Genomic DNA, 15733 nt, shown 5'->3' with positions numbered 1-15733 from the left:
ACCCCCTACATATTGGTAAATATCAGATCAGATCCGATCTGATCTGGATAAGGGACAAAAACTAAACCTCTTAAATCTGTGTTAATTAAAAAGTATTTTAAATAAAGTGTGAACCTCTAAACACTAATTTAAAATAAATCCTACTTTAGTTTAAGTTTTTTTTATAAAAAATTAAACTCTTTACTATAAAATTTCAATGTTATATAAGATTTTTTTGTTATTAAAAAATATTATTAAAATTTTAAAAATGACTAACTTACTATATGTTTCTAACCAAATTTCTTTTAATATGATAATCAAATTTAGTGGGTTTAGTTTTTATATTTTATCAAAGTAGTAGTGTGATATTTACCAACTACAAATAAATATATTGAAAACAATCATCTACCTCTGTAGCTTAATGGTTATTTTTTTAAATTTTTGTCGCTTAAAACCATCACAAAAAAATGCATTCTGTCACTAAAAACCATGGCCATATAATTAGTTTCTGTAAATACATTTTGTGACATGGTTTTAGCGATGTAGATTACAAAATAACTATCCGACCATAAAAGTAGCTGGTTGATTTTAATTTTTTTCTCACTCTTTCTCTTTTTCTCTCTCTCTGTCCATATATATATATCTATATATATATATATATATATATATATATATATATATATATATATATATAATGATTTATATTTTATGATGTTAAAAATCATCACAGATAATGTCTTTCCAACGACAATTGATTGACTACAGTTTTTTTAGCTATGAATGCACCCATTGATGACGTTTTTAACCTCGTTGGTAGATTCAACCAGCGTTGCAGATTCTGAGCCGTTCGCAAATTTTCGCTGTTGCGAATGAAAATGCCCAAAGGATTCGGATTGTTTCGACTCTTTGACGGGCGGCGACGGTGGTGACTTGAAGTTGGCGATGCTCAAGCACTTGATCGAAGCACCATGAAAGCAGTTTCTCGTGGGGCCGTGAACAGAACAGAGCGCAGGCTTTCCAACTTGAGCTGCCTTCCTTCAATTACCATCCCGCGCCTCATTTAAGTGTTCCTGCCATCACATTTCCTAACAACGACTTCAATTCCCGGACACATCCTGCAGAGATCAACGTGACGTCCAACCCCCGCAAATTTAATGCCATGAATGGCCCTCCCAAGTTGGAGCGATCTGTTCGAGACCAGTCGTTCATGGCCTTCACATCCTCATCCACAGGATCCGCGCCAAGTGCCTTCCAGAAAGTCAGGAAGAATCTGGATCCTCCCATTAAGAAGAGAAGCCAAAAGACCTCTGGTTGGTCGATCGACGCAAAACCACTAAGATAATGGTTTGGATTCAGGGGAAAAGATCAGATCTCTTCGCGACGGAAATAATGGCGACGGAATTTCCGCCAACGGTGGTAATGCCGGCGGCTTTAACCGTGTTAATTATTGCTTGATTTTGTCTTAATCAAGAGAGTCTTCTGTTTAAATCGATCGGATCATTAGATCTCAAAGCTAAATGCTTAAGCTCTTTAAAAATATTTAACTTTACCATGTATTTTATATACGAATTGATTTTAAGTACAAAATACTTGTAGCATCCAAAGAGAGAGAGATTGGTACCCAGTTCACATAAGACCGTAACAACACGATTAACTTTAAAGAACGATGAAGAATAAAATTATACCTTTGTTTTGAAAGTCTGTTCAGACTCTTTCAGGGTGCGACGCTTATACATGCAGCCGCTTCCTTCTCCCCTTCTTTCTTCTACTCTCTCTCTCTCTCTTTATCACTCTCTCTCTCTCTTTATCACTCTCTCTCTCTTACACACATCATGCACACAATAACAAGAACAGAAGCTCTGTAATTTCCATGCCTAGCTATTCTTGCAGAAGATGGGGATCAGTGGGCAGTGGTTGCCCAGATCTGTTCGAGCTCTCTGGCGAAGGCCTTCTGCCGGCCGATGACGATGGTGAGGTGGTCCTTGTTCTCGATGACCTTCAGCTGGGCCGTGGGGACCTTCGATTTGAAGGCGTAGCTGCAGTCCAGCGGCAGCACCTCGTCGTCGGTACCGTGGAGCACCGTGACGGGGCAGCGGTCCAGCTTCGCCAACCGCTCCAGGTAGCCGTCCATCTTGTTGGCAGCGCCGTAGATGATGTTGTGGAGGGTGTGCCAGGCGGCGTGGTGGGTGTGACAGAAGAATCCCTCCACCATGTACGTCCTCAACCTGTGGGTTCCGCCCGGCAAAGAAGAAGAGACAAAAAATCCAGAAATTATTTTTCGGTCAGTTTCATGTTGATAGCTTGGCAGTGGAGCATGAAGCTTGACTTGACAAAAGTACTGTTGCAGGATGCAGAGTGGGCTGGGCCACACCCCTGCGGATTTTAAATCTCATGGTGTTTTTTCTGTTTGTTGAACTCGAGGCCTTAAATGCGCGACCCACTCCAATATGGAAAAAGAATTCCCAGTCCTTGTAAGACCAGATGCTTTCGATCAAATGTACAGACCAAAAGAAGATTCAATTTTTTACCTTCATGTTGTCATGCCCTTTGCACTTACTTCTTTAGAAAGACATAAATAAAATGTTACGAGTATCTATCACAAATGATAACTAAGTAAACATATATAGGTTGTATGTTGATATGTATAGGAGTGTGGACTAATGGGTTTCCAGCATATAATTACACATAAATACATATCTTAGTTGTTTCCTACTCATTATATCTGATTGGATGGAAGTATTTTTACTGTTGCAGCATGGTAAATGTTACAGTGAGATTGATGTTTAAGAGAGAGAGAGAGAGAGAGACTGTATGACTTGGCTACAATGTCAGTCTTCTGCTGTACATTTCCTTTTCATTTGGTCTAGTTGCATGAAGCAATTGTTAAACAAATGTAGCCGTAGTATTAAAGAGCTCTCTCTCTCTCTCTCTCTCTCTCTCTCTGCATTTATATATATATATATAAAACTGAGAGAGAGAGAGAGAGAATATGAACTAGACCAAAGAGATAGTCATCTGCAGGTGGTTGTTTCGCTCCAGTTGGACGAAACTTCTGTTTTAGTTCAGTATTTCATGCATGTGGATTATAAGCTTTCTTCACCAATACATCTCTTTTCGTACAGTTCACGGGTGATCATGGTAGGTTTGAAACAGAGAAATATTTGCTATGAGAAGAAATTTCGCTACAAGAAGCTTCTATGAAAAGTAAACCAAAAGGAAGAAATTACAGCGGGTAAAGCAACCTAAGTAAAAGCAGTACTGAAAACTTTTAATATCCCGTCTGTCATTGGTAGTTTTTGTATTTTCGTTTCGATTAGTCCTAGTCTTTTCCTATTGCGACGTCTCCTGATATAAACGGCGGCCGATAAACATATAAAGATGATTACGGTAAGAAATCATGAGGTGGCGCTGAAGGCCTTCAAAAGGAAGATAAAGTTGGTACAGCTAAAACAAGAAAAGCTTCCCGTCCCAACAACTTTGGCCACAGGACGCCAAAGAATCTTCAAAGAGCAAGAAAGTTATGAAAAATAAAAATTTTCCAACGTCCTTGAGAACTTCATCAGCAATTGCCAATTTTCCTCCAACTAGAAATCTATCTGTCTATATATATATATATATAGACAGCCTTTCAAGTGGCATTAATTTAGGACCCTTTCAAATTAATAGTGTCCGGATCTCAATTTTTTGAGACATGTACATAAAAAAAGAGGCTGGATGGTTTTTTTTTTTTTGTTTAGTGGAGGAGATCTGACGAAATCCAAATTATCAATGGTAAGAGGAGTGAAATTAATCGAACCAAAGTAGATGCATTGATTAGAATAATATTTACACATATATGGACTTTTTTAAACAAATTAGAAGTCAACAATAACAATCTCTTCACGTTCTTCAAGTGGGTATAGCTTTTATAGGCAACAGATGTTGCTTTCTATTAAACAACCACATAGATATGCTCATCGGGTCAACTTGCTGAATTATGTATAACCATGCCTTATTCTAATTCTTCCTTCATTATTCTTTAATATCTCTGTTGCCATATGTGCATAGATATGTGTATAGATAGAGCGAGTTGTCCAACAAACGATAGAAGAAAGCCAGCGACCAATCTTAGAAAATTTTTATTCGTTCTGATTTTTGTCATCAGATTCGTTTTCAGATTAAAAAGGTCGAATGATGAGGAAGTATACGATTTGGAGGAGAAAGCCTTTCATGTCGTGTTGGAGCAGAAAGAAGGAGAAGAAATTAAGGGCATGATATATGTTGGGATAATTTACCTATTTCTGGTGACCTGCCTTGCGATGAAGTCCCAGAGGCGGTGGTTCCTGCTGACCATCAGGCACCATAACCTGCTGATGTGCTCATACCAGGACCCCACCGACGCCCCGAACGCCATCGGCGGCCACACGCGTCTCGGCGCCACTTGCCGGAGCACGTACTGGCTGCCCTGCTCCCCTTTGGGCACCGGAAAGTATGGCTGCGCGTAGAAAGGGAATAACATCAAACATTTTGCGTGCACATGTAGAACCCAAACAAAGATTAGAAGGAAGGACTGTGCAAGTCGAATAATGTTAGAAATACTGTCGTCAGAATTTTATGAGGAGGTAGTGTTAGGTAGGAAAACTTCGAAAATTTGCAGAAAAAATATTACAAATAATGAAAAACAGAAACGTGACTTGTCCATTATTTATCTTACAGCTAGGAACTTTGACAAAAGTAGTTACTACAATGTTAAAATACGCCAGAGAAAATTTTGAAATACATAAGAAATCATTTTTTATAAGAAAAGCAGGAACCAAAAAAAAAACTTTACTATTTTCTTCTTGGAGTCTTTGTTTGGCAAAATATGGCGACTCTTTTGGGGGCAAAAGATGCCCATATTTGTGTGAACTGTGCAAATTAAGCATGTAAATTGACCTAAATTTTATGTTAAACTTAAGTTTTAATATGAAGCATAGAGTAGCTGGTCAAGGCTAGCGACATGTGAAGAAACAAATCTTTAATTTAGTGAGGTACGATAACTAAGTTAAAATATACACCACATACTTAATGATGTGGGCGCAGCACAAAACCCAACGCAGCCTAGAACCCTGGAGGTAAAAGAAATGACTTATAACCCTGGAGGTAAAAGAAATGAAGGGGCTTTCGAGCTTCTTAGTAAGTGATAGGTTCTTGCTCACTTAAAAATGAGGTTTCTACTAAAAGATTTTAAGTTCAAAGAAATCATGATGGACCAAATGAAGATTGCAAAATATATATAAAGTTACAATGTTAGAACGCTACATAGAGATCAATGAGTTTAGACAAGGGAGTGACGTATCTCAAGGTTGGAGTTCGTACCGGGGAGAGCAAGGTGAGGGATTTGACGGCGTTGGGGTACTTGACTGCGAGGGCGATGGCTAAGATGCAGCCAAGCGAGTGCGCCACAATGTGGAACGACTTGACCCTGTAGGCGTCCAGCACGGACCGCTCGATCATGTCAATGTGCTCGCTCAGAGTATAGAGCGAGTCGCTCGGCTTGGGGCTCCGGCCGAACCCCATGAGATCGATGGCGAGCAGCCTGTACTTCGACTTGACGTCGTCGGAAAAGTTGGGGAAGAGAGTCTCCGTCCAAAAGACCGACGAGGAGACGAAGCCGTGGATGAAAAGGACGTCCGTGAACTCCTTGTTCTTCGGCTCTACAATTGGAAAGAATTCAGCAGGAGATGATCAGATGAAAGAAAAGTTACAGTCGCCGTTAACACTGCAACGGGGATATAAATAGTTTATAAATGCGTATGTATATTTAATGAGTAGCGGGGCATTGAGATATACGAGCTTTGCCATTGGAAGCTCACCTCTGAGCCCGTCGGCACGAACATAGAGGGCTTCCTTGGGAGAGGTGCACCAGGAGACGCACTTGTGGCAGGAGCAGTCGGACCACCGGGGGACGGGATGAGCCATTTGACGGCCAAACTTCCCGGCCTGAAGCATCTCGACAATGGTGGAGTTGATGCGGTAGGCCGTCCTGACCGCACCACTCCGGTGCGTCTCCTGCGCCGTGACCATGTTCGAGCCGTCCTTGGCCATCCCCTTGAGATCCATGACTCTCGCTGCAGTCGATCTCTTGATCTCCGACACCATCGACGTTCGCGAATAGAGCGTCTCGGAGATGTCCTCCAGCCGGAGCTCGCTGGCGCAGAGGCAGACAATCTTAGACCGGCCCTGCTCGGACACCAAGATCTTGCCGCTGCTGACGATGGCGTCCTGGCCGGAGGAGCAGTAGCAGGGCCGCCACTCGTGCTCCACCAGGAAGTCGATGACCTTGAAGAGGTAGCAGAGTATGGCGTCAAGGAGATCGAGGAGGCAGAAGACGAAGAAGCTCAGCACGTCGAGGAACACTCTCATGGCGATGACAAAGACCACTCCCACATTCTTCTCACCGATCGCCATTGTCGCCTCCATACTCCCTCCCTCCCTCTGGTCTCGATCTTCTCTAGATTCTGCTCCTTAAGACCTTTAAAGAACGAGAATGACGCCTCTCATACTATGCAGCAGCGCCCTTTAACCATTTTTAATGGGCCCTGGTTATATGGTTTGTAGGAGAAGAGACGAGAGGTGAGTTCCCACCATCAACACGAAACTTCAGATTTGCGTGTGTGTGTGTGTGTGAGAGAGAGAGAGAAAGTGAGGTGGAGCTACAAGAAAAGGCGGGTGAAAAATGGGGTGCAGCTAGGAAGCCCTCAGCAAGTACTAACAATAGCAGAAGTAAGAATTCATTGTTCATTAAGTCTTGTGCTGGCCGTAGATGAAAAGTAGGTGGTGGTTGAACCCACCATCCCTAACAATCTCTCTTCCCTACCTTAATCTAATGCGTGTCATGTTTCTCCGCATTATATACATATATATATATATGTATATATATATATATATACCTTCATGTAAACTCGAATAGAATGCACTCCAACTGAATATATTGGTAGTGAGTATGTTCATTTACTGGATGAGCAAGGCATGTTTGATATATTTGTTTCTGAAAACTTAACTGCTATTAAATTCGTGTACACTCGTCATGGTATGTGTTGGTAGCGACATATGGTTGTGCAGGTAATGAAGACGGAAATGTTGAGTTCAACCTGATAGGTGGATTGCAGTAAATAAGGCGTCTAATATGTTCAGGAGTCGTTTTAAAATGTAAGAAAGTGGATGACAGGACGATTTTTAAAGGGAAAGGTGGCTCGGAAATGGTGTTATGGCGAAGCTTAATTAAGCCTCAATTCTGCCACTCTGCATATAAAACTTTCCCGCGCTGTTAGGCTTCCTGATTGGGGGTGTGGTAGTCGAGGGTTACTCCCAGATTTTATTCTTCTTTTCCTCAGGCGAGAGACTCGGTCTTAAAAGGGCGCGCCGCCATTAAGGAGAGGAAACCGCCATGACTGTTCAACATTAATATATATATATATGATAAAGATGTTAAAATATGATTGAAATGCTTGGATTAAGTTTAGTGTCTCCAAGTTGTATCATCGGTTCGTGTATTACAACAAGGCTATAGAACGATTGCAAGCTAATTTGAGTTCGACTCCAATTCGCTCGTCAAAACCCGACTTGAATGCATGTTTCAAATGTTAAACGTCTATGAGCTTGAGTTATAAAAACTCAACTCATTTCAACTCAACTATATAAAGGATGCTGAAATATAATAAGGGAATAGTTAAATGAGTTGCATCAAAACAGTTACAGAAACTAGTTAAACGAATCGAGCTCAAACTTGCTATATGAAACTCTACTTCCGTTTGGGCCGAGATAGAACTCAAGTTTTTTGAGCCAAGTCGAGCTGCACTCGACTCGTGTTGGAACCCTAACAACAAGAGACGGTGGCACTCATGCTCGACGCAAACAGACATGCATGTTAAACATGATTATAAAAACCTACAAATCGTTTTCTGGTTTTGTTATTGACCAAAAACTTGGTTGTTTTGATCTACAAAATGTATTCTCAATTATTGCTTATTGAATTTGCAAACGAAGTCGTCATGGTCAACTACTTAATTCTGCTGATTCAAAAGTTAATATCAACTAAACCAACCTTTAAGATGGCATCTCTAAGATGGAATCAATAAAAAAGGCACAAGAAAAAGATTTATCAGACTTGAGGAAGTGTGTAGATATGTAGGTAGATTGATTGATAGATGGAGAGACAGATGCATCTATTTCTTGGAATTGATTTTACCACATTCATTATTTTTGAACAATTTTCACTCACATCTTTCCAGAATCGAAATTCCAGCATGCTTAGTCATGCTTTTCGACGATAAAGAAACCTAACTAATTCGTACTCTGATCGAATCCCGACAACCCATCTGGTATTTAAGGGCCTGACAATAAAAAAAAAAGCGGATTCATTTAATTCTTTTACATATAAAACGTAACCAACCATAACCGTTGTTTCAAGGAGGATAACTATTTCCATTTAATTCACATATATTGAAATTCTTCTAAGTACATAAAAGATAATCACTAATTTGGCAAAATTTTACATGTAAACGTCTAATTTCCTTTTTACCATGGACTTTATATATCAATTGATACATTTTAAACATGTAGGTCACTTTGTTTTTCCAAAAAACCCTCCAAAATATATGAAAACTAGCATCATCACATATCACATGCGCGTACACAAACACACACATACAAACACACCAATATATTTGACATTACAAAAACCATTCTAGAGAAAAAAAAAAAACATGGATCTGAAGTACAGATTCCGTTCATATATCCAATCAAACAGCTTCAAAAAAAGCCTAATATGAAAAGAAAAACATCCAATTACAATTACAAAATCAGATCAGGATTTAAGAAATAACTTCTAATCAGATATGGATTCACATTCAAATTTAGATTAATTAGTTTCAAATACATATCTTACATCAAATATCTACATCTTTGGAAAGCTGGTTCTTAGCATATGACAATGCGGTTCGATCTTAAAGAATTTGTCCCCCGACGTGGCCTGTAAGTTATGAGGATTGAAAGAGGGTGGGACCGGTCACCAGTGTTCTGCGGTCTCCGGTGTGGTGTTATGAATGTGCTGCTGCCGCGGGCACATGACCCCCACCTTTTGAGGAAGTGCCCTTCAAACACGCTTATTAACTTCCTTTGATCCCTTCTTTCGCGTTTGCAATCTCGGGTTTGGTTAGATCTGATCGCAGCCCACCCTGTGCACCGAACATGGGACAGCGACCTCTACGCCTGACGGGACAGGTCCTCCTCTTTTCTCCTTCTTCACATTAAATCCTTGAGGTGACTGTTAGGTTGCTTGCGTTTATTTCATCCTTATTATGTTCCCCTTTCAATTTGGGTCGGATCCAGCTTCTTCCTGAATTTGACTTAATTGGATTCAGATTTTGTTTTCCAAACTTGGATTTGGATGCGGTTAACATAATGACATACTAATCGGGTGCAATTTTGTCCGTCAAGGAGGCTCAGATTTATTTTTGGTTGCAAAATGACATACTAAGGCTAACCTTTTTTAGTAAGCATTTTTTTTTTTAGCGTGTGTGATGAATTCAATTCATTCACATTTATAAGGGATCATTTGGCGCTTTGACAGTCGAAATGTTATGTAAGTATTTCATCATTGAGGTAGATTCATGTAACACTAGAACTAATGTGTCATGAATTTGTTCTAACCCTTAAGATAAATTCGCAATCACATAGTGTTTTTGCTGCTAAACAACTACTAAGTGGCCTGTAGTTGATAGAAACACTAACACAGTGGTACAAGGAATATTCGTGGAATATTATATTCTAGTATTCTATACCCCATCTTTACAACAGATTCATGGAACCCTTTATTAGTGTTTTTGTAGTCAAGTAATGTTGTTTCTATTCCTCCCACTAAAGCAAAATAGATGCTCATAGGTTGTTTCATGTAAACGGTGGACTGAATGCTGTATTCTTAATAAAATATTAGCGAAACGTCAAGGAATGAATGGAACACTAGGATAACAGCAGGGGCAGAGCAAGATAGGGCCCGTTTGGGGCCTGGTCTGCTTGTAATTTAAAAATATCTCAAAAAAATATTTTAAGAAAAATTGCATGTAATTTTAAAAAAATTCATTTGTTTTATATAAAAATTTTAAAAAATGATAATATAAAAGTTTAAAAAAATGATATTTCGGCCCTAGTTAAACTTTATAAACTTTAATCGGACATGTTTCATCCCTAAATGAAAAGTTTCATTTGTTAAATTTCAAAACAAAGAATCAGTCTGGGTTACGGTATGGCCGAAAGCCAACACGTCCCAATGAAAAGGATAGAAAAGGCCACACGCGAAACAAAGCGGAAAAAATGATCTGCGCAGAAAAAGAGAAAGCTGGTGACAAATATTGCGAGAAATGAAAATGACATGCATTACATATCCTTTACTACGAGTAGTACATAAGAAGGACTGTTCACTTATTAATGCCTCTAAAGCATCATGTCAAACTTACTGTTTCCGATCGGATATTGTTGGCTCTCTGTGTCATCTTTTCCTAAGGAATATCATGTTTGTTTTAATGATACTCCTATTCCATGTGCAGCGCTGTGGGTGCATGTGCTGCAAATAGATTTGAGATCTTACTGTTAACTGAACACCAGCAGGATAGACATGAGATCTCACTGTGGACTGAATAGCAGTAACATTTCCAGCGGCCTACGTATGTCGAAGTTGTGCTGAAAACCAGGCATCTTTTGGACGCCGACGGATTTTTTTTGCTTGTGTCAGGGATGGAGATTGGCCTGTTGGGCGGCAGCCGGCTGGCCTGGTAGCTAATGCTCCAGTAGCACAGCCACAGATCGAACCTGGCCTGGCCCAAAGTCGGACTGACTTGAGTATTGTGGGCTCAGCCAATATGGAGGAATTTTTAACTTGAGCGCCGGCTCTTGACGAGAAAGTCTCTCATGAATGTGTCATTTACTTGACGGCCGACAAGGTACACGGCCCACCGTTCAGCCTTAACTTTTGTACCACAAGGCCTTGTTTGGTACTCGATAGATACTTGAGGGGGCGTTTGGTAACATGAAGAACACATTATTCTATAAGTATATATATTTTTTTCAAGTGAATTGAAACAAACTTGAATGCCCTCCAACCAATGCAACATTCCTGCTACCAAATGCCTTCTGGTGCACAGTGCAAGGTTTGGTTGTTAGGTCTTGTATAATAAATTGTTTCTAGTTATTAATGGAGATGTAGTCCTTAGGGAATTGGCACAATTGATGAGGGTGAGAACTGGTGGTAGTTTGAGGGTTTCTTTTCAAATTCTTGAGATGTCAATTTTAAATATTGACATGTAAGTTGAAGCATAATAGAAATGTAACTCCAAAAATAACAAACACTGAAAGTAAGTCTGGTGCCTGGGATATGAGGTTGCTACCTCTTCTGCGTTACCTCAACTAACAAGGATGGAGTTGAAAAATTTTGTGTACTAGCATATGCAAACACGCTCCTGCGATAACTAAAAATCTGTGTACCATTCACTAAAATTTTATTTTTGTAGAAGAAACACTTAATTTGATGTTAACTAAAATTGAATTAACAGTAGAGTGAACAGAATTAAGTGGTTGTCTCGAGAGTCTGTCTTGATCAGAAATGAAGGAACTATTTTCTGCTTTTAATTCATTCTTATCCTTCGGTTGCCTACTTTTGATAGAGACTCCAAAAGACTATATTTCTATTACCATCGTCTAATCACTTATTGTGGGTTTTAGTCTTCCATTAATACTTGGGTTCCCACTAGAGATTTAATTATCTTTTTTTTAGGAACCATCTTAAGCATAGAACCTTCATGTCACCCTTAATTCTCTACATTTTCTTAGGCAGACCGGGACTGGGACAAAGGCAACTTAAGTGAACATACACATTTTTTTGGGTGAGTGGGAGGAATATCCCATTGCCTGTAAGAGTGGAACCTCTCCTTCCTTCACCTCTAGGGGCATCGAGTTGCATTAGGGTCTGGAGTGGGGTGGTGTACTTTCAAATTGGTAGTGTATTTTTTAGTTGACTGACCCGGACATAATGTCCATGAAGATCGAATTGATGACAGAACCTCCAACCAGCTGCACTATGACCCTTAGGTACATGAAAATTGTTACCTGGAGAGTGAAGATATTGGTTGTTGGGTTTGGCTAGAGAAGAATAGCATACAAAACTCGAAATTTATAATTTGTCATCCATTTTTTAGACACCTCATGTTCAATCAAGTTTATCTGACAACTCACGATCAATCTACATCATTCTTAAAAATTAAGGGAGAAAAGAAAAAAATATGCATACTTTAGTGAAGGATTTTAGAATTAGATTACCAATTGTCAAGATCTAATTTACACTGACCTTACAGACAGATGCATTTTATGCGTATAACCAGATGAACGTGTACACTTTAACCAAATCATGTACAGTACATCAAACTTTGGTGGCAAGCTCGGAAAGCATTTCAGCTGAACTTTATTTCCAGAAGGTAAACAACACTGCGTAAATTTAAGCACTGCAAGATGGTTTCCCTTGCTTTAACCCGTCATGAACAAACTACGGCCGGGGATATGTAAAAAAAAATGGTACCTAATCAGTTACTGAACTATATTTAAGATAGAAAAACTGTTCTTTCTCATTAAACTCATCATCGCTAGGAATTCTTATACTTCAAATTTTCTTGGCACCAACCAAACACAATCATTCACCAAACATATTTATTTCAATAATGGCAAGAGTAGAGTGCTCGCTGCTCAATATGGTGGTTGAGTATCAAACCAGTGCAGCCCTCTTGTAGGAGCAAAATAATTCAGTTTGGTTATTGCAAAAAGAAAGACTCGATAACTTAATAATTCATGCACCTCACATCGTCTTTCTCACTAGGAAGAGATTATGTGATTTATGAAGCATCTAGGCTCATCAATAAAGATCAGTTCCATGAAACAAACAGCTTATTGGTATGTTGCATTAATTCTTTTTTTTGCTCCAGCCACATGCATGCCGCCCAAGTAGCTGCATTATAATCCTTGATACCCAACTATTAAATTCACTAATTGTTTTTCTTTAACCACTGTGTCCCGAAAGCAAAAGCTTGTAATTGTGGATATCAATTATTGATCACGACGGGTTAGGAGCGACAGTGCCTTTGGGGCAACATGGGCCTATCACATAATATAATAACTATATATAATTCCTTTTAGAATAATAATAATAATGATTTCAGTAATCTATGTCACTCCATTGCTAACATACAAAGATTATATAGAGGATCCTCAGTAAACTCCAAAACATCTCCATATGATTTTCTAATATATATAGGCGCATTGCTGATGTTCTTACTTGGATCCAAAGAAGTTGGAACGTATAGTGAAATTAGCAGTTAATTGAAAGTTTCAGCATCATACCTTTCTTAAGTTCCGGCCGGCTTTCACCTTCTACGCCGGCCAAGAAGAATCTGCAAGGTCTTCCTATCCACCACTTTAATTGGTCAAGAGTTAGTTTTCACTTTGATTTTTGAGGTTCGGGTTGGACTTTCATTTGATGATATGTCCTTATCATATGGTGAATTTATTATATGCCTGCCCAATCAAGACCGAATTGAGTATGTTTCCCAACAGTGCCTAAAATGAATGTTAAAAAAAGATGAAAAAAAACCGCCAGAGCATTGCTGCCGAGCCATCTGTTGGTGTTATCTCTCTCTCTCTCTCACACACACACACATATATATATATATACTTTATGTACCCTGATTGGATAGATTGAACCGTGTACAAATTTTGAGCATAAATGCGCTTTACATATGCCGGTTGCAAAAATTCCTGTGTTCAACAATGGAATCTACTATAAGTGCGTAACGGGCCCTCCCCACAATGAGGCAGCGACTGATCAAGCCTTTTCAAAGGTCGGGTTGGCCCATACTGGCCTATATATACCAATAAAATAATAAAGAAATTATTACAAGGGGAAAGAAATTATTACAAAGGGGAATGTGTTATGAAACTCGTTGTTACTGTCACAATTCAGTGTCCTACCCTCTTAGTTCATAAAATGTTGCAAAAGTGTGCTACCCTCTTAGTTCATAAAATGTTGCAAACAAGCTGTGTGAATAGGGTTGTCAATGGATCACATTTGATTTTTTGGATATTGATGTATTCATTGGATTCAGATTCAACTATAAAAAAAAAAATCATATATGAAGCTGAATCCAATTTGAGATCTGATTTTACAATCGATGAATCTAATTTTTACACTTATATCTTAATCCAAATCTGAATTTTGAACTGAATTTGGCGAAATTTCAAAATATAAGAGCATTGGTTGTAGGATATTTATTTAAAAGTAAATCTGATCTGAATCTTATTAAATATTTATGTATATCAGAATCCGAATTAGATCAACATCATTTCTTAAATCCGAATCTGATCTAATTTCTTAATTGGATATTACAACTTTTTTCATATCTGATTTTTTCAAAACAGTCTGAATCCGATATATTAATATCCCTACATATGAACTATTAGGATCAATGAAAATAAACCACTCACCAAAAAAAAAAAATTGGAAATTGTTTTAAATGTTTTAAGTCATTTGAAGGCTGACGCAAGCCGATTTAAAACAAAGACACATTATTTTTAAAAGGCTTTCATTACAAGTTTGAACCGATTTTTCCTACATTGGATCACATATTTCTCGGCGTATATGTAAGTCTCCTGTAACTGAGCTGCCGACAAGACCGGAGAAGTAGAAGGCACGTTTTCTGAACGCCGCTTGTGTTATTTGAAGGAGCGGTCAGCACGAATCAGCTCTGCAAACGCCCTTTATTCTTTATCATGATTAAGCATTCGGATCGTCATCGATTGAATTTTCTGCAAAGTGACAGGGAGAGGCCTCCATCACCGACACGTAAAAAAACATGGACCTGGTCTATGAACTCTCAACTACTACCTGTACTCCCGATCGAGACACGTCCAAATGAATGAATCTGTCACTATCTCAACTGAGATGGGTGTTCTCAGAGATTAGGAAGAAGAAAGCATTCATTTTCTGGTGAAAAAAATGAACTTGTATGTACAGTTAATGACTGCTTGCTCCCGAGAAGCCATGCAAATCCCCTGCACTCTGACCTTGTTACATGTTGCATCTCTTTGTTTTTGTCTTTTTAATCTGAGTTGTATAAAATTACATTATGTTAACCTACTTCCCACTTGAATTTGAAGGAACTATGGATCGCCCCACAGACGTGTCTGTTTCAATCACATCTCTATACAACTCCGCTGCAGCAGTTTTACTACTAAGCCTGATCATGCCTCGTTTTCGTTCATACATCCTCAGGCCCTGGAGCAGTCTTGGATCCGGGAGCAAGGGGAAAGGAGGAGGGGGTGGATGCAGGAAACAATAACTACTTGTCGACTCTAGCCAAGGCAGATATGGCATTGATTTCACTGCATTTAGAGGGAAGCCTAGTGGAAGCTTCATCGGTGGCATGACCATTCCAGCTGACATGGTAGGTTTGACAAAACTGCACCCAAGATTATTTTGAAGTTTCTTCTGCCTTTCACTACAATTTGACATGCAAACATTCTGAAAATTAGATGTGAAAAATCACAGTCAAATTATTGGTTCTCCAAAATCACGTACTTATTTAATCTCTCAAATGAAACTGTGATGGTGCATTAGGTCAAGCAGTAGGGGTAAGCCATTTGCTCCTCCATATTTGTCGCCTGAAGCACATGCGCAAGCAATCACTCAAGGCGTCAA

At 39.1% G+C, this 15733-nt stretch overlaps 1 protein-coding gene across 1 annotated transcript; it reads right to left on the bottom strand.

Moving 5' to 3' along the window:
* Nucleotides 1-1578: 1578 nt before the first annotated feature.
* LOC116261831 (probable lysophospholipase BODYGUARD 1) lies at nucleotides 1579-6677 on the bottom strand. The gene is made up of 4 exons (XM_031640715.2): nucleotides 5814-6677; nucleotides 5317-5654; nucleotides 4254-4453; nucleotides 1579-2204 (listed from the first exon to the last, which is right to left on the bottom strand). The coding sequence occupies exons 1-4, from the start codon at nucleotides 6418-6420 to the stop codon at nucleotides 1880-1882; spliced, it is 1470 nt and encodes a 489-aa protein (XP_031496575.1). The 5' UTR covers nucleotides 6421-6677; the 3' UTR covers nucleotides 1579-1879.
* Between the last annotated feature and the right edge of the window lie 9056 nt (nucleotides 6678-15733).

The sequence above is a fragment of the Nymphaea colorata genome, chromosome 10 (genome assembly GCF_008831285.2).
Source record: "Nymphaea colorata isolate Beijing-Zhang1983 chromosome 10, ASM883128v2, whole genome shotgun sequence".
Taxonomy (NCBI): Eukaryota; Viridiplantae; Streptophyta; class Magnoliopsida; order Nymphaeales; family Nymphaeaceae; genus Nymphaea; species Nymphaea colorata.
Note: the sequence above shows the minus strand (reverse complement) of the source record. Positions and strands in the feature narration are given on the sequence as shown.

Excerpts from the sequence above, each read along its gene's own strand:
- LOC116261831 (XM_031640715.2), bottom strand. The coding sequence starts at position 6,420 with ATGGAGGCGACAATGGCGATCGGTGAGAAGAATGTGGGAGTGGTCTTT. Across the intron at positions 5,655-5,813 it reads TCGTGCCGACGGGCTCAGAG|AGCCGAAGAACAAGGAGTTC; the intron begins GTGAGCTTCCAA and ends TTCCAATTGTAG. Across the intron at positions 4,454-5,316 it reads CCCTCACCTTGCTCTCCCCG|CCATACTTTCCGGTGCCCAA; the intron begins GTACGAACTCCA and ends TTCTACGCGCAG.